This window comes from Haliotis asinina, chromosome 1 (assembly GCF_037392515.1).
Source record: "Haliotis asinina isolate JCU_RB_2024 chromosome 1, JCU_Hal_asi_v2, whole genome shotgun sequence".
Classification (NCBI taxonomy): domain Eukaryota; kingdom Metazoa; phylum Mollusca; class Gastropoda; order Lepetellida; family Haliotidae; genus Haliotis; species Haliotis asinina.
Genome location: NC_090280.1, coordinates 83,325,477 through 83,345,177, shown reverse-complemented (window position 1 = coordinate 83,345,177; position 19,701 = coordinate 83,325,477). Strand labels below are relative to the sequence as shown.

General features: G+C 39.2%; 1 protein-coding gene across 1 annotated transcript; it reads right to left on the bottom strand.

The window, feature by feature from the left end:
- Window positions 1-3,904: 3,904 nt before the first annotated feature.
- Window positions 3,905-18,052, bottom strand: LOC137276462 (acyl-coenzyme A thioesterase 1-like). The gene is made up of 7 exons (XM_067808225.1): window positions 17,800-18,052; window positions 16,860-17,029; window positions 15,734-15,847; window positions 14,879-14,967; window positions 5,881-5,962; window positions 4,934-5,135; window positions 3,905-4,002 (listed from the first exon to the last, which is right to left on the bottom strand). Exons 1-7 carry the CDS (start codon window positions 18,050-18,052, stop codon window positions 3,905-3,907), a joined length of 1,008 nt encoding a protein of 335 aa, XP_067664326.1.
- Between the last annotated feature and the right edge of the window lie 1,649 nt (window positions 18,053-19,701).

Here is a 19,701-nt window from a genome sequence, read left to right as displayed (position 1 = left end):
TTCATCTCTCCGTCAAGAACCTGGCGGAATTCTTCGAACACATCAGACTGGAGAAATTCAACATTACGGCTCGAGCGTTGATATCCATATCACCCTTGAGGAGGGTGCTAACGTATACTTATCTATTAAAAGGTGAAGATCCTCCGTTTTGTATCCCTTGTGATGAAAGAATCACAGTCAAGCATGTACTGTGTTGAATATTCAATCACAAGGGATAAATATTTTAATTCACGAACTTTGAAGGATCTTTTTAATAATGTTAGCTCTCATTTAATTATTGTATTTTTAATAAAGACTAAGAGAGTGTCACAAGTCATGCCCCTGGAGATTGTTTACATCTGAACATCGAAGTCGTGCCGATGATTACGAACGTGCGCTAGATATAACATCATTTTTTTGTAAAATGTGTTTAAATTTGTCAATTGCACTTCATAGCAAGAAAAATTATGGCTCATAAACTTCTTCATGGCGTAAACAATCTCCAGGGGCATGACTTGTGACACTACTTCTGCAGTGACAATCTTTTCCTAAAAACATAAGCTATTGCCCCGACAACACTTCATACCTAAACGCATTCAACACGGGTGGTCAAAGATGGATAAGTATAAAAATGTAACAATAGGAACTAAAAACAAAACTCACCGAGACGGGTGGTTCTTCCAACGACGCCATGTTTTGCTGCGTGAGTTTCCGGAGATGGCCCAGCGTGTTTCCAGTATTACCGACATTGCTTCCGATAGGGCCGATGAGTTTCTGTTATTACCGTTAAACTACCGATATCGCTGCAATTGTTTCGCGAGTGGGCTGCGTTTGTTTACATTTGAGATGCAATTCCTTCAAATTTGCTGTAATTCCTTCAATTACTTAAGGGGGGGGGGGGGGGGGGGGGGGGTTGCCGTTAAAGCACTGTAAAATTATTGTCCTCCTCAGAGGGTGCGTAAGTCCCAAAACATCTGAAGTCAAATTTGATCTTGATTTTTTTTAGCCGTAGTATTTCTGTCATTTTAATTTGTGGCTAATCTTGCATACAATCACCAGCAACTGAAGGGATGGTGTAAATCCAGCTAGGGACCATGCAGGTAGCAGAAGTACTGTAAGTCCCCATGGCCCTTAGTATGGTGATCTATCTTCAGTTGTTGGTGATCTATATAGCCTGTTTTTATATTGTATTGTCTGAATAGGGATATTAGTTTTAACTTTTCACGCTAGTTTTATTTCTTATTGTGATATTCTTGTTGTTTTACTGTCCTTCGTCGACAGGTCTTTATCATATACATAGATTCCTTTTTAAGAATGCCCTCGTCACGATATGGCTGCAATACTGCTGATGTGACGTTAAATGTTAACTCACTAACTCATTCACTCCATTGGCAAAGGTCACAGAATTTTAGAGCACTGAAAATACGTTTGAATTCTCTCCTTATTAACTATTGATGTAGGAATAATTTCCATGAAGTGAATACATTGTCGGCATCACAATAGAATCTATAATGTAAGGAATATGACAAAGCTTTAGATTTATTTCAGTGTCCCTTTACATTGTCAGAACATTTGTAGGACAAATTCGATATTTTCATGTCCATTTAGGTCTTTTCACCATATATCTAACAAGTTCCTCCACACTAACCAAAAATCACCAGTCATCTGTAATGCCCTCGTATTTATCAGGAATCATTAAAAACCTTGATAGTCGGTACGCTGAATAGCTGGCCATTATTTAGTGTATGTTTAATAAACGACGGTAAATAATACCTTTTATTAAATACATGTTTGAGGTTGTGACATATGTTGTAGTACAGCAATATTCTATATGTTTGATGGAACGATCGCAAATGTAAGTGACTCTGAACATCTGTGGGAGGACGGATTAATTGTAACACATTATATATTACAGTGGAAAAAAAAATACTTTAACTTCACTCATGCCGACGTTGTCAGTGATCAACGAGGGATCCGATGTCGTTCCATTATGCCACATATTTTGTCAATAAGTATCATGCTCACAACAATACTCTAGATGACTGGCTTCTACGTTAAACATCTAAATTATGTAACTTTTGTATAGGACAAATTCTACCATTCTTTGTGAATGGGGGTCATCAATACACCTAGTCACACATTACCTGAAACCCGGTCCCGAAGACGTAAAAGCCTGAACTGAAGGCTTAAAAACTACATGGTGAATATTATCACCACATACACAACTGCGTGTACTAATGCTATATAGAGTGTATTTCATGAGTGCCCATATCATACTATGTTTACGACACGAGTGCCTAAAGCTTGGTATTCCCGAGCGAGGGATATTTGAAATTTAGTGTCGTAAACCTAGTATGATATGTGCTCGAATGTCATATTCTATTTATAACAGATGTCGTCAAAATAAAGAAAATAAGTCCACATCTACTATGAAACACAGGTTGGCTACCCAACGTCGCCGCATGTAGAACGCAACGCCGTAGAAGAAACGTGGCGTCTTAGCACTGTTCATGACGACACGTCACCGTAACAAAGTCATTTTAGCCCTAGAGCATCGTAAAAAAATATGAACCCTGATATTTTCGCCCGCGTACATGTAGGTAATAATATATTTTCTACTACCATTTTAATCGTACTGCCGAAGAACACTGTACCTCATTTCTGCGATTGTTGTTCACTGTCCCGTAGTTTGAATGGATTAATAATAATAAAAATTTTGAAATCTGGCTTAATCTATACTGATTTACGCATATCGAATTGTATGACAGTATGTTTGTTGTTCGAACTCTTGTATATGGACCTAAGATCAATAGATTATAAAAGATAAGCTGTTGTTTGAAATTTGGAAACCCACGCGTATTGGAAAACTTCGTGGCTCGTTCAGGATATACATTTGATATATTCAAAGACAATAATTTGAATACAAATGAATTTCAATACAATCAATGGGGGCTTTAGTGGAATGCAAATACATCACTTTCAGGTAATGCTTAAGACCGTTTTCTCCACACTTCATATTCGCAATACATACACTAATATGTTCCCAAATTGTTTTAACTTACTTATAAAAATAAATAAATAATCACCAGTAAAGTACTCTGTTCAATCTAATACAACACATTTCTGTTTCGGGGTCAATATTAAAATCTTGTGGGCCATAAATTGTCGCCATTCGGTCATTTGTTTGATGATACAGGAACTTTACGTGAACTTTAGGTATCATAAGAGGACAAAGAAATAAAATTTTCAGCCAATACCTAAGACTCTACAGTTTGGTCTCGTGAATTCTCAAAAATACCTGCCCTATGTGAAGTCATTCCGTTGACTTTATCTGTTTGTAGTGTAGCTTCGTCTTTGAGTGTCTTTTCATACAGACCAAATACGAGAGGAGTTGTTTTCATTCAAGGTTTATATAAAGCGGATGTCGGTGTTAACTAAACAACACAATGGTCCGCAAATGGGAGGTATCACAGAAAAGTGATTATTGTTAGATGTATATTTCAGTGTATCCACGAATTGTCGTATTCTAAGGAAAGCTGGTGATTTTGCATCAAATAGTACTGATTATGAGAGTTACATACATTCATGGTAAATAATTACTTTTTCGAGCATCACATGTGCCATGTACCCAGCATCGGCCAAGTTAGAGAAATATTTGCAGCAATGTGTCTTCTTTTCCTAAGCAATAACAAAAAGCATGCCCATTCCGACATGCATTACAACAATCTGAGGTGTCTGTGACATAGGTTGGTTGAGGAAACTAATCAGACGGGCCTAGGCATGGAAGAAGAATCCCCTTTCATCGGCATATTATTTGGCTCACTATATGTTTGGAGACACCACATTGTCCTATTCGCTGAATCAGAGCGAATTCAAAACACACAGATAGCATGATCCCTGAATCACTTCTTTGTAGTGACTTCTACTACAGATGTTTGTGGAAGAATTCCAGTAGCCTCTTCCACGCGTCTTCCTGCGCTACAGCATGACCTTCTGTTTGTCCTCCCATCACCAACGTCATTCCTGTTAGAGATAAATACAACTACACATGCAACTACAGGGTAGCACAAGGTGTCCAAATTATCAACACTCAAGCAAAACACTACTTTATAAAAAAACACTGTTGTTGCTGATCACTGAGTTAAGCAATCAATAAACACATGATCGTGCAGTTTGGGGAAATGCAAAGGGAGAATTATGGTGGTTACGGAAAGGGTTCCTGACATACTGAAAACATGATGTTTTTATTTCAGAAAAAAACCTTCTTTTTAGGGGTTATTGGAAATACTTCCATGCAGAGACTGGGTATAGTTTCCATGACAGGACTACTGTTAGCATGTGTTTGTACAATTACCACACCACGATGTTCCCCATCGACACCTTTTCAAATAATGTGTAGAAACGAATATTTATATGGACAAAATATATGGTTGAATGGTGTTGCTAATGATATATTGAACGTAATGAGTTCTACGGCATATGTTGCTTGATTGGAATGAACATATATGAACACACAACATGCGTTAAATTGAAATAATTTCGTCTTTATCGCTACTGAGTTTCATACTAGAACAAACAACAATGAACACTGATGTAAGAGAGTCCACAGAAGTCCCTCAACTACATTCAAGTGTAAATGTGTAGTAGTGTGTTCAATGAATTCATATTGCTATTGCCCCAAGTATGGTGACCTGCCTTCAATTGTTGGCTATATATTGGCCTACTTTGTATCCTGCATTGTCCTAATTTGAAACACACTTCAGGGAGAGATACTACGTACATTTCTCGATACTGTGATATTCTAGTTGGTTTATATACTGTCTTTCCTTGACAGGTTTTTATAATTAACATGCATTTATGGTGAATGTAAAATTTGTTTTAGTCACGATATAGCTTAAATATTGCCGATGTAATCGTAAATCGTAACTCTCTCACATATATTGCAATTGCTCACCTAACATGTTATGGTAAATTGTTCTACACAGCGGCATATATGGTGGTTCGATAAGGTGTCCTGCTCCTGGATAGATGATAAGTTCAATGTTCTTCTGCTCCTCTTCAGGACATGCTTCCATGAAGGTGTTGGCATAGGTATCCATCAACACGCCATCATCATCGCCACACAGATACAGGATCCTGGCATTGTTCTTCCATGCCTGAAGAAGTACGATAGAGTCAAGATGCTGTTTGAGCCAACACCGTTCATAACATGAACATATCAAACTGAATAGAACTGTTTGTTTGTTCATCAAATAGAAGAGGGTTACCTCCTCTTGACAATGATAATTCAAGTTTGAAAAGTGCAAGATAGTTTTATCCCCAAGGGATCACATTTACGGCCAACATCTTTTGGTATTGTTTGCTGATTCTCTTGATATTGGAGACGCATTAGAACAAGCTAGAAGAGCGGATAAGAGAGAAGGGATGCGATACGTTTTATATGAGTTTATTTGGTCCAGATGACAATTTAAGATGAACGTCAGGGAACTGAACAAAACATGCAATGACCTGGGGCTACTGTCATGAAGCACCTATCCGTAAGTAAACTTTAACTCCCATTCTTTAACATTGCACTGGTCCTATCTTAGTGGTTTACAATCACAATAGCCTTTTGGGAAAGGAGGTCCTGTTCTATCTGTTGTATGTTCGTGAGTATGTGTGCGTGAATGTGTTTAATGTGATGCAAAGACAAAAATATAAGATGTAAAAGCAATGGTTTCCAGTGATGCCTTTAAATCAGTTTAGAGGATCCTGATCAGGTTTTCAACCTCATCGTGTTTACGGAGTGTCTGCATTAGTCAACATTTCTGTATAAAAATAAAGCTCTTTGATTGTGATTCACATCGCAGCATTGATAATAATAATAACCACAATGGACACGACAAGACAACATTTACTAACTGGAATGATGTCTCCATAACTGGCATCGATGTCTCTTAGGTAGATACCTTCATCAGTTTGCGTCAGATTACCCTCAGGTGCCCTGAAATGAAAATAGGTCTTTTCGAATATATGCGAGTCAAAACCTTTTGACTATTCGTGGACGATTGCTTGTATTTAATCCTTTCCACTTTCCAGTGTTTATAAACAAAATGGAAAATGAGTGAGTGAGTGAGTGAGTTAAAATTTAACGTCACATCGGCAATATTGCAGCCATATCGTGACGAGAACATACGTGACAAAAAGAATATATATGCATATTATGAAGAATCAGTCGACGAAGGACAGTAAAACCACTAGATTATCACAGTTATTATTAAAACTAGTGTGGAAACTTAAAAAATAATAGTATCATTATTGGGACAGTACATTATAAAAACAGGCCGTAGATCGCCAACAACAGAGGGTAGATCACCATACTAGGGGCCATGGGGACTTACAGTACCTCTGCTACCTGCATGGTCCCTAGCTGGATTTACACCATCCCTCAGCTGCTGGCGACTGTGTGCAAGATTAGCCGAAAATTACGATGACACATATACTACAGCTAAAAATGTGGAAGATTAAATCTGATTCCAAATGTTTTGGGACTTACGTACCCTCTCAGGAGGACAATAATTTTACGGTACTTCAACCCCCTTCGAGGATACAGCCATTAACAATGTTATCTGCTGATTCAACTTCCAATCATAAAATGGTTTTCTATTTACAAGTTCTGAAACAGATCTAATTCTTTTAAAAATGCAATGGTTAAATGACAACTAACATTACTAAAAAGATCCTTCATACTTCGTGATGTAAAATAGTTATCCCTTGTGATGAAATATTCAACACAGTCAAGCAAAACATGCTTGACTGTGATTCTTTCACCACAAGGGATACAAAACGGAGGATCCTCACCTTTTAACAAGTACTCATGTGTATACCGCGTATGGCCAATACGACATCGTCGCATAATGACCTCCTCAAATCTGGACTGACAACCCAAGTAGGTGTAACCAATATACGGTTTTATCTCATGTAATTTATTGATACCTACTTGAGTGTCCCACTTCTTCTGCATTAGATCACGGATATAAGATCTAATTGTAGGTTTATAATCTGAATATGGAATAAGAAGTGGAGTCACAGATTTGTTGAGTGCCGCCTTGGCAGCAAGATCAGCCAGTGTATTCCCTGAAATGCCTACGTGGCTGGGTAACCAACAAAAGACGATGTCGTATTGGCCAGTAGCAAGATCATTATACAATTCAATAATTTCTATTAAAAGTGGATGTTTACAAGAAATATTTTTAATAGCCTGAAGGCAAGAAAGAGAGTCGGAATAGATTATATATTGTTTACGTTTAGGGTGTCTTTGAATATATCTGAGAGCTGTTAATATGGCGTTTGCTTCTGCAGTAAAAATAGAGCTGTTATCTGGAATTCTAGAAGATATAGTTCTGGATCCAATGACAGTGGCACAAGCCACTGCGCCACCGTCCTTGGATCCATCTGTAAATAAGGGTTTGTAATTGCTATACTTAGTTTTTAATTGATTATATTCTTGTTTATATTGTAATTCATTAGTTTCTGATTTTTTAAAAGAAGTTAATGTGAGGTCGACTTGTGGCCTAACCAATTGCCAAGGAGGAGAAGAAAGGAGACGGGAGGGAGCTATATTTTCCAGCTCAATGCCGGCCGAAGAAAGAAAGGGTTTAATTCTGTGCCCGAGAGGTGGAACAAGAGAAGACTTTTTGTCATACAAATCTTCATAAAGTGGGTTGAACACACAGTTGTATGCAGGATTAGAATCATTAGAGTATAATTTAGTAATGTATTGTAAGGATAATTTTATACGACGTTGTGCAAGAGATGGTTCGTCGGCTTCAACGTAAAGACTGTCAATAGGTGAAGTTCGGAAAGACCCAAGACAAAGTCTTAGACCTTGATGATGGACAGAATCAAGAAGTTTAAGATTGCTTTTGCAGGCTCCACCATAGACGATTGAGCCATAATCGAGTTTGGAACGAACGAGTGATCGATAGAGATGGAGAAGGGTAGCTTGATCCCCTCCCCATTTTGAATTTGAAACCACTTTCAACAAGTCAAGTGCTTTCAGGCATTTAGTTTTAAGTGATTTAATATGTGGTAAAAAGGTTAAATGTGAATCAAAGATAAGACCCAAGAACTTGGCTTCCTTCACAACTTTAATGGGCGCCCCATCTAGAGATAGTTCAGGGTCTTTATGTGGTTTGTATTTACGACAAAAATGTATGCAGTTAGTTTTTGATTTAGAAAATTTAAAGCCGTTTTCAAGACACCATTTATTTATCTTGTTTAAACACAACTGCAATTGCCGCTCAATGGTATGCATATTTTTACTACGACAAGAAATATTAAAATCATCCACAAATAACGATCCATCAATTGAATCATGTAAAACTTTCGATAAACTGTTGATCTTGATGCTAAAAAGAGTAACAGACAAAATACTGCCTTGTGGAACACCCTGATCCTGATTGTAATGATCAGACAGGGTTGAACCCACACGGACCTGGAATTGTCTGTTATTTAAAAATTTGGCTATAAATTCAGGCAAACGACCTCGCAACCCGAAATCATGTAAATCTCTTAAAATGCCATATTTCCAAGTGGTGTCATATGCCTTCTCAAGATCAAAAAAGACAGACACAGCATGTTGTTTATTTATCAGTGCGTTTTTAACAAATGATTCTAAACGCACTAAGTGATCGACAGTACTCCTGTTTTTCCGGAAACCACACTGTATATCTGTTATAAGGCTATTTGTTTCCAAGTACCAAACAAGTCGATTATTTATCATGCGTTCCATGGTCTTGCAAACACAGCTAGTTAATGAAATCGGACGATAATTGGATGGATCCGTATGATCACGTCCAGGTTTAGGTATTGGTACTACTATGGCATCACGCCAAGAAGAAGGAAATTTTCCGGAAGTCCAAATATCATCAAATATTGCTAAGAGCGTCTCTAAACAGGATTCTGGTAAATGCTTTAGGAGTTGATAATGTATGTTATCAGCTCCTGTAGCAGTGTCATGAGCTTGATCAAGAGCAGTATGGAGTTCATGAATAGAAAACGTTTCGTTATAATCTTCCCCGTTATCAGAATTGAAATTAATAGTTTTCTTTTCTTGTTGTTTTTGATATTGCTGAAATTTAGGTACATGATTAGAAGAGGAAGAATGTTTAGCAAGAGTTTCGCCCAGTTTATTAGCAATATCTGATTTATCAGTAAGTAATTGATCGCCATGTTTAAGATGATGGACAATAGATTTAGTACCTTTACCCTTAATTTTCTGGACCATGTTCCATACCTTGGACATGGATGTCCGAGAATTTATTTTGGACACATAATTTTGCCAAGATTGGCGTTTGTTCTGTTTAAAGGTACGCCGTGCTTTAGCATTTAAAATTTTAAATTTATTTAAATTATGCACCATAGGATGGCGACGGAAATAATGTTCTGCCTTTTTCCTTGCCTTCCTAGCTTGTTTGCACTCATCGTTGAACCATGGTTTTCTTATGTGTGGAACTACAGAGGAGTTTGGTATACACTCATCAGCTATGGAATTCAGTTCATCAGAAAAGCATTTAATAGCATCGGGAACGTCAATAAAACGTTCAGGTTTAAGTTTTTCAGCACACAGTGTTTGATATAAAGCCCAGTTAGCCTTTCTAAAATTTCGTCTTGATGATGGAGGAACATCGGATGGAGTTACAGCTTTTAACATAGTAGGAAAATGGTCACTTCCACAGAGGTCATCGTGGACTGACCATTCGAATTCATTTAGTAGTTCTGAAGTTGTCAATGATATGTCAAGAGCAGAATAGGTCCCTGTACCAGGGTGTAAATATGTGTTGGAACAATCATTATAAATACATAAATCATTGTCAGAACAAAAGTCCTCCAACAATTTACCTCTAGTGTTTGTAGTTACACTACCCCAGAGTGGGTTGTGCCCATTTAAATCTCCCATTAGAATACAGGGCTTCGGGAGCTGATCATATAGGGCTTGAAGATCAGTTCTGGCAAACGTCGAAGATGGCGAAATATAAAGAGAGCATAGCGTAAACGCTACATGTAACGTAATTCTCACTGCAACAGCCTGCATATTAGTATTAAGTGAAATAGGGCTTTGAATAACGTTTTGTTTGACTAGAATGGATGATCCGCCAGTGGCCCGATCACCCGGAGGTGAAAAACAATGATATGAATTAAAATGACGAAAATTAAATGCATCTGTTTGTTTTAAATATGTCTCTTGGAGACATATCGCTGAAGGTGTAAAATCCTGGACTAATAGCTGTAATTCATGTAAATTAGTCCTCAGTCCTCTACAGTTCCACTGTACAATATTAGTGGAATAAACTATCTTTTGGGGGGATTTATTGGGGATCTACCCCGCACTCTTTCGGAGGGCGACAAGCTATGTGCCCTGGGATGGATGTGATCCGATACATCCATTTCCTCAAGTGATCCAAACTTGTTAAACAATTTGATTTTATTATCTGACCCCTTTGGTGCTCGATTTGATTTCGAAGTTTCTGGCCTTGTCTTGAATTTCGATTTTACAGTTTGTTTATCATGTCTGTCAGACTGTGAAGGAGTTGTAGTCGAAGGAGTTATAGTCTTTTGCGTAGACTGAGCTGTATCTGTCTGAGTAGACTGTTCTGAGATAGACTGTGGAAGATCAGGTGAGATAGACTCAGGAATATCTGAATGTACCCATGTGAGGTCAGTCTGACATGAACTTGACGAAGTTAGTACTGGCGTAGTTGTTCCTTTTGATAAGGTTTCAGATGTTTTTGTGACAGAGGCGTACGTTTCAGTGCGCTCAGTAGATTGTACAATCTTTCTTGCTTCAGCAAAACTGACATTCCTGGAGAATTTGACTTTATTAATTTCCATTTGCTTTTTCCAGATGGGACATTCTTTCGAAAATGATGAATGATTTCCTGAACAGTTTGCACATTTTTTTTGAATACTGTCACAATCTTCGGTTACATGTGTATTCTCAGCACAGTGAGCACATGTAACAGACAATGTGCAAGTATTAACACCATGTCCATACTTTTGACACTTAAAGCAGCGCAGGGGATTTGGAATATATATGTCAACATTGAGATTGCAGTAACCTGCTTTGATTGACTTTGGAGGTGTTGGAGCTGAAAATGAAAACAAATATGTATTGGTTTGGACAGTCTCATTATTTCTCCGTGTTGTAAAACGTTTGACGAAAGATACTCCTTGATCTTTCATCTCGGACATTATATCGAGCTCAGTCATGTCTGCTAGAAGACGCTCACGGTCTCGAACTATACCTTTGCTTGTATTCAGTGTTCTGTGGGCAGAAACTACTACCGGGACTCCGACAAACAAATCAGTTGATAACAGGTTGGTAGCTTGTTGTTTTCTGCTACATTCAATCAGCAGTGAACCTGATCGCAAACGTTTGATATCTTTCACCTCACCTGCAATGCCAGAGATGCCTTTTGAAATTGCAAAGGGATTTAATTTCAAAGGAGTCTTGTCAAGTGTTTCAATAATCAAAAACGTGGCCAGTGATCAATTTGTACAGAGGGTCGATGCTGATCGTCATTTTCCAATTGACGTTTGGTTTTTTTGTTAGGAGTTTGGTAATCCATGATTACTGGTATATTGGTTCGTCATCCGAGCTCCCCACCCACCACGGAGTATCACAAGGACAATGCTAAAGCAAGCGGGCCTCCAGCTTGCAGCACCAAGGATACTCGAATGATATACTCCAGCAGAAGAATCAAAAGATTAATAATTCCACCAGATTGGCCCATGAGCCACCGCCTTCTGGCATAGGACTCTAGGCAAAGTTCAGAACAACATATTTCAAATTACAAATATTTTACACAATAACGCCAAGACCAAAGTACACCAATTCCAAATGATATTTGTGCAATAATAAATATAAGTATAATCCATGCACAGGGCTTGGCATGACCAGCCGATTGGTCGAACCGGGCCCATTCGACCACCCGTCTAGGCGAAGTCAGGGCCAAAGTGGTGTATTGAGCAACAGGAACACGGTTACAGGTCCCTGTTGCCCTCAACCACCAGGATCCCCTCCTCCGCCGACACAGGGACGCAACCCACGGCAAACGGGTTGGTGGACCAAATATCCCCCCGGGTCCACTACGGGGGTGTCGGCGAGCTCTTAGCATTACCCAGCACCCACCACGAGGAGGTGGCTCGCCACGGGTGCCAAAAATGGAAAATAAATACAAAGACTTGTTATCGATATCGCCGGTCTCTTGGTATTACACTGAGACATGAAATACTAAATGGAGCTAGTTTCCAATGTGAGAGCAGTCAGGCATGGAGTGTCAATCTTGAATGTAGTGTCAGATGTTTTGACAGACATTCGATGACAGGCAGAGACAGGGGTCTTGAGTAAGTCCGTGGGTGTGTGGCAGCCAGTCTTTATTATATACTGACATGGTGTTGGTAACATTCGAGCAAAGCATGGCTGTATCAGTATTCAGTCAGAACGTTCACGAACAGGAAGTACACAATAAATAATAGGTTGCCAAGGTCAGGTAACTGCAGTCCTATCCAAAAAGACTGCCGCTAACATACTACTGCCATTAAACATACGAAATGCGACCCATAAAAGCTATCATCTAAGCAGTAGTTATACAAATTAGAAAAAAATATACTCTCGTAACATTCTTCCCCTTAAGGAAAAGATACTTTCTGTTACAATCATAGCAAGATAACTAACGTCAATAAGATGACATGTTATAATACGAATAACATGGGGAAATCTGAGTCTGCTGAAGACTAACCAGAAAAAGGCAAAATAAACTTCAAAATCAGAGGTTAAAGAGCTCCCGTGTCCTTCATGGCAATAACGGCCCATGGGGCAGAATTATCTCCATATGCGACCCAGAACCCTTATAAACAAAGGGCAAAAACAGCTTCCGAACCACAGAAGTTTGGACTTACTTTCACAAATATATATCTCAGAACCACGTGTAAAGAAAGGTTTAGATGCAACAGACACAAACGCATTCTGGGAACCTGCAGCCTGATTTTTAAACTTAGTTTGTAACATGCAAAATCAAATGACTTGGCTTCTTACAACACACACAAGGAGGATCAGAACCACTGGTAGTCTTAGGCTTAAACTGAAAAATGTGACTGCTTGCCACAAGAACTTGAACCTGTTCTAACATCACCGTAGCCTGCATATACTGAAGTCTTACTCGGGGAAAAGCCAGTTTGGCCAGAAAACCTTGCATAACCTGGAGACCTAAAAGAACTCATCTGTCAACATGGCTGCCTCATGTAGGTCATCAACCTTATGTTTATCCAAATACGTCACAAGATCAGAATGAACACTCTGCTTGAAATCTTTTGTCAAAAACTAACTGTCTCAAACCATAAAAATCTGTGACTTCCTTGGACCCACACCACCTATCAAACCATGTTTTCTTTTCTCTAACAAATTCTACAAAAGCCTCATTGTCCCTTTAATGAGCATTCCTTAACTTCTCACTAATTCATAAGCTTTTAAATGATTGCTCTTGACAAGATCATATTCTGGACTTTGCTGTACTGACAAAGCTGAATAATAAGCATCCTGAGCTCTACCCTTCAAAACCGTTTGCAGTAGCATTGTCCATGAGTCCTTAGTCTTGAGGTTGTCAGCAACGTTTTTCAAAATGTACAAGATATTTGTCAACTTCGTTCTCCTTAAAACGGGGCACCAGTCTCCCATACTTTGCAATGTCAAATGAGGAAGAATTTGAGGGCACAGAAGGGTTTTCAAGCTTTTTTCTGTTTAATCGTTCTGTCAATTTCCAATGTTGTCAATTCCGTTTCTTTTTCCCTCTCCATTTCATAGTTTTTCATTTCTCTGTCTTCTGTCCTCTCTTCTACTCCATTTCAGACTTTCTCAATTCCCCTTCTTCTTTTTCTTTTCTATGTTCCAATTTTTCTTTTTCGCTTCTATATTCCACTTCTTTTTCGATATCCTGTGTTCGATTTTATTCTTTTTGAGTTTGTAGCAGAATTTCGTTATTTTCCATTTATCTGAACATTACTCTAGAACCATTTCCTTCATGTTTGAAAACTCTCTTATCAACATAAAGATTTCAAATTATTTTCAAAATCTGAAACTTCCTCATTGCAGGTTTGGCGTCAAGTTTGAAATGTGAAGAAATTTGCAATAAGTCTGATTTGCACAATTGACTGACTGTCTCGGGGTCACGGGGCAATAGAAACGTTTCAAGTTTAAACACCATTTTGCTGGTTTCACAAATAATCTGTTGCAAAAGTGCAAAAAAAAATGAAATAAATTTCGCATTGAGTCTCATATACATACATATATGTACTGACACTGTATCGGGAACACTCGAGCTAAACATGGCTGTGTCAGTATTTTGTCAGAACGTTCATGAACAGGAAGTAAACAAGAGATTGCCAAGGGCAGGTAACTGGAACACCATCAAAAAGCCGGGTGCTAAAAATACCATTGCCATTAAATATGTATGATACGAAATGTCACCCATAATAACTATCACCCAATCAATACGTATACAAATGACAAAACATAAATAAAATAAAATAAAATAAAACACGTTCGTAACAATACAAAGGGTTTCATCTCCCATCCGCTGCATCCATAACATATGACTTATGCTATCAACAACTTTCTCAGTAAAGTACAGATACGACATTTGTTTGTTGGGTTAGGTGACGAGGAGCCTGATTCTGAGGAGTGGACTCAAATCGAGTCAACCCAACAAAAGTACTAGAATCTGTACTGTACTCAGAATGTGTAGTCCTGAATATAATATACGTTACATTTGATCACTTTCTAAATGTCATTGTGAAATCATTACCTGTGTACTTGCCACACAGATTACACTGTTCGGATTTGACAAATGGAATTACTTACTTCACTCCTTTCCAATACACCTGTCCACTTTTCTTCAGATCAGTAAATGAATAGAACGGAGGCCCAGTTATATTCACCAAAGCCTTCACCTATTAAGGGAACAGTGTGACATGTATTGTTTTCAGTTGAGTGCATTAATGAATGCATGTTGTGGAATAAATCTCCTGCATGTTTACATTGTCAAGGTAATTTGGTAACATTGTTCGATAAGATGAATATCCAATCGTTATCTCTCCGTTCCGCAATTCCACAATCTCAGTTTACTACACATATGTGATTTCATCCTGATCAGAAATGCAGATGACTCTGCCAGCATGGCTACGGAGATTTTCAAGCCTTGGACGATCACCCACTTTGCTGGTGCTTCCTCCGAAGTCGACCAATAAGTGCTGACTTAATGTTCAACCTTTCACCGACAACATATTCCTATCATGTGAGATGACGAAAGTCAAATGAACTAGCAATTATTCCCTCTTCAGGGTCTCATGAGAAATATGGTACCCAGGCTGGCTGAACGATTCACTTCGATGTTGGCACTGGTTTAACAATTCAATCATTCGTTTGCTATTTGTAAGTTTATTAATTGTCAGAGACAGGTTTCAAATCTCAGAATTACCGAAAGTACCTTTGACCTATTTGTCGTGCCCCTTTTGGCAATACAGAACTCCACGGATTGCCGCTCTTAATGTCCTCTCGTAAAATTGTATGAATTGTGGAAACAACCAAAGACGCAAGTGTGCTATGACAAGACAAACAAAGGACGTGTAATTGATTGCGTGTCGTTTAAGGTAGCCTTCAAAGCGATGATTGTTCCAGCTGCATGACGAATAATCGAATCTGATCAAACACATTCACCTTATTAGTGGCCATGCCAAGCAATAAGGCCAGTTCACCTCCCTTAGAGGTACCAACTACACCGATCCCTCCGTGCTGCACACTTTGATGGCAGGCAAACCAGTCTACAGCACCCTAAATGAAAAACAAAAAACCCCGCAAATTAAACATTTCGAATCTCGCATCAGCATATTTCACAACTGTACAGTCTACGTAAACTTAGTCTCAGTGTATTTCGTTACACTCCTCCACTGAGTCTAACAAAACCTAGTAGAAGGTCGCATCAGGTAACCTTTGAGCGACCAATGACCGTCGAATCTCGTCGAACACGAGACGGTTAAATAGATTTAACCAATCAGACACCGGCTACTATTCAGGATCGGAGGGACTTTCAAAATATTCACTGACACAGATCTCTCCACAAACAAAATTCCGCATATAACACAATTATTTGACCTGCAGTATATGCGCTTTGGGGTTTCTGTTGACACGGTTACCATTAGCTAATATTTCCGCAAGATGACATCCTTGAATATTGCCAGAAACACCATTTTCAGCGACTGTTTACTCACCGTTGTCATGGTTGTACGTAAGCCGTGTGCATCACCCGGAAGCGAGGGTAAGCTAAATAGCATTCGGAATCGTTCGGGTACGAACCTTTTCGAGATAAGTTCAAAAGGTATGTGCGAATGTCCACTTTCGCGATTTGGTAAGCTGTGTTCTGATTGGTCAATCTCAAACCTCCCATAAGGTTTTGTTGGACTCAGTGGTGGAGTGTAACGAAAGACTAAGTTTACTTAGACTGACAACTGTATTACGGGTTTGAAAGCCGATGGGATTATTTATTGAGTGAGTGAGTGAGTGAATTTGGTTTTACGCCGCTTTTAGCAATATTCCAACTATATTACGGCGGGGGACACCAGAAAATGGGCGTCTCACATTGTACCCATGTGGGGAATCGAACCCGGGTCTTCGGCGTGACGAGCGAACGCTTTAACCACTAGGTTACCCCATCGCCCCGATTATTTATTGAAACAGTCAAAGTATTAATCAAACAAACGATTAAAAAGACTGAACTCACTAACTATGTTCAATTTAGACTGGAGGTACTTTAAAATGCATCTCAACTTAAAGTGCAAGAACATACCAGTACGTAGTCAAAGTCAAAGTCAGCCAGAGACGGTGGGAGATCGTCATAGCCAAAGAAAGGAAGAGCATAGGAAGCGAAACCTCTTGACGCCAACAAAGCTGCACGGAACTCCGTCAGCCCTCCAGTGGAACCAAACATGTCTATTATCCCAGGAAACGGACCTTCGCCTTCATGAAACAATTTACCTTGAACAGTTTTGTCATGAAAACATTTGAATGTCTTCGGAGAATTATACACGTGCGTTATAGTTAAAGTTAAGTCACTTTGTACCCTGAAGATATCTGTGAATGCCATTTCATTCAGATAGGAGTACTGTTATAGGGCTTCGTCAGCATCACCAAGGGACATGTTTTAAGCTCATACAAGTCACCGTTCACTATTACCCGGATAACACAAGGTGCCTATGACGCGCTGTAAGGATATAGTCACATGGACCACTAAAGGTTTAAAACATCATTCAGTCACGATATTGCTGAAATACTTCTGATGTGATATAACATCATCACTCTCTTAGGCACTCATTATAGTCACATGACTTATCCCACCGGGTAACCATTTCCTCCTAGGCGAAGGTGAGGTCACATGTATCACATGCGCCTCGTTGTTCGGCAGGACAGAAGTCCTGGAAACCCCCATTAGTCATGCTGTCAAACGCGGTCAACATTTCAAGGACGTTTCGCGCCCAACGTCACACCACAACGTGATATGAGATGAAAATAGAATAATAATCAATTGTGTGACTTTCGTGTTTGGGTTCTTTGGAGTAGAAGCCAGGCAATCAATAGTAGTTATCAGAGGAATTATCACTGAGCCAAACCTTCACTCGTTACTCGATATGTATACCTTCCCGAAACCCATGTTTGAAGTGATTTCAACCTTACCGCGACATGTATTTCACCTTTATACTCTGCCGAACCTTGAGAGGTCTTATAATTACCTTCAGGCAAGAAGAGAGTTCCCCTTAGGAGGCCATCTCGTAGAACGGTCCTTCTCACAGTACTGTGTTTGTACCATCGTTCTAGCTCGTCTGTTGCTAGAACTACTGGTGTGGCCAGCTGCATATCGTCTACGGGAATGTGCCCTTCAATAACTGACAATCTGAAGATGAGAGGTGTTGTCACATCTCGCTTTCTAAGAAGCGGGTCCTTTGAAATCCCTAGAACAGGCTTCATACTCCAGAAGAGTCCCATCCCATCACGGCCTGCGTAAAACCCAAATGCACCATCCTCAAAGTGTACGTTCATTGGGGAAAGGCTTTGTCATAACAAACAGATGGTGATTGTCGACTTGGCTGCATGTGTAGGTTCAAATCAGTTACTTCCCGCTATGAAAATAATTGGTGGCATGACAAAAAGTAAAGCTATACATTGTTTTGTAATCAAACCCCACCAAGAATCTTTAAACGGACTTCTCATATGAACTGAAATACAGGAAAAGGCAGTTCCAAACGAAACAACACAAGAATCGGTTTCAGACACTGGTAATTCATTGGAAGTGGGTCATAGCAAACCTGATATATGTTGGACACGTCTGCTTTGTACTTACCCTTGTATGTTCCCCCACTTGATGCATGCTCAGCTATATCGACTTGACCTTGCTGGTCAGCTTGAAAATGTCCACATGATCTGAACACTGCCATTCCTTCTTCCACCCATGCCTGTATCGTCACTCGCTGAAGTGGTCGAAGATCGTTGACTTTGATGGTGACTCTTTCGTCAACGAGGGCAACACGTGGATTAATGCTGAAATATGTCTTACGTGAACATGGGTGGCCTTGCGTGCTGACAAATCGCACAATTGCCCTAGTATAATACCTTCCCCACAATCTAAACATCACATCGGCAAATTACGAGCCGAAAATCGTCCACTATGTACGAGGGGAAATTGCTCAGTTATGAACTGGAGCTTTAACATCGAAATAAATCAAATGCAAACAAACCTCTAAAAATCTGGCTACCAACCTCTAAAACGAAACTCTTTGTTTGATTGAAATGAGTTTAAACACATTCCACTTACCCTTTTATATTCTTAACAACCATCTGTAATTGTGAAAAATATATATGCAGTATTTTCCATACACCTGTGTGCGTTCAATACTAGAACTAATAAATATGACAAACGTCATGGAAGTAGAGCAAGAGGTAATTGGTTTTTCAAATGAATATTTTGCATTATTAGTTTTTGCATGGAGTCAGACTTTGAAAGATGGTAAAGCATATCCTACACAAAACTTTGCCATAATCGTAAAAAAATATGCAACTTAGCATTGTGCCATGTGTCACAAACGTACATGCCATAATAGGAATCCAAAACCATCATAAACGTATACATGAATCATAGTGAACAAACAGTAGTGTTAATGAAACCCAGCATATCATTTTCAAAGGTGGCACCAGTCACAAGCATACACAGGATTCACCAGAGGAAGGGATCTGTAATGATCCCGAAACGATATGTGGAACAAATAAAGAAACATTGTATGACAAATAGGGAAACTTAATCTATACAACTTCATGGCCATCTACAGCAACTGCTGAAACCAAGAGTAGGTCTTCAGCAACACCTTTTTTCGTAAGAGGTAACAAACAAACTCGCTGATTTCGTTGACCCATGCTAGCATAGATGGATCAATAGATGGATCATATTGTCAACTGTGGATTGTCTGGTCAAGACACAATCGGTTACATATTGCCGTCATGTTGGCAAAGTGTTGAGGAATCATTTTTGTATGGTCATAGACTATGATGTATTGTACCCCAGAAGCTGTTGAAATATTATATGTGACTGGAGACACATCTGACCCTTTCCGTCTGTTCTCATTATGTTCCCGTGTGGACCC

Bases quoted from the DNA above. Each gene is read 5' to 3' on its own strand.
- LOC137276462 (XM_067808225.1), bottom strand. From the start codon at position 18,052: ATGGGACTCTTCTGGAGTATGAAGCCTGTTCTAGGGATTTCAAAGGAC. The intron at 17,030-17,799 runs GTAATTATAAGA...TGTTTCATGAAG, and splicing joins AACTCTCTTCTTGCCTGAAG to GCGAAGGTCCGTTTCCTGGG. The intron at 14,968-15,733 runs GTGAATGTGTTT...TTCCCTTAATAG, and splicing joins TTGGCATGGCCACTAATAAG to GTGAAGGCTTTGGTGAATAT.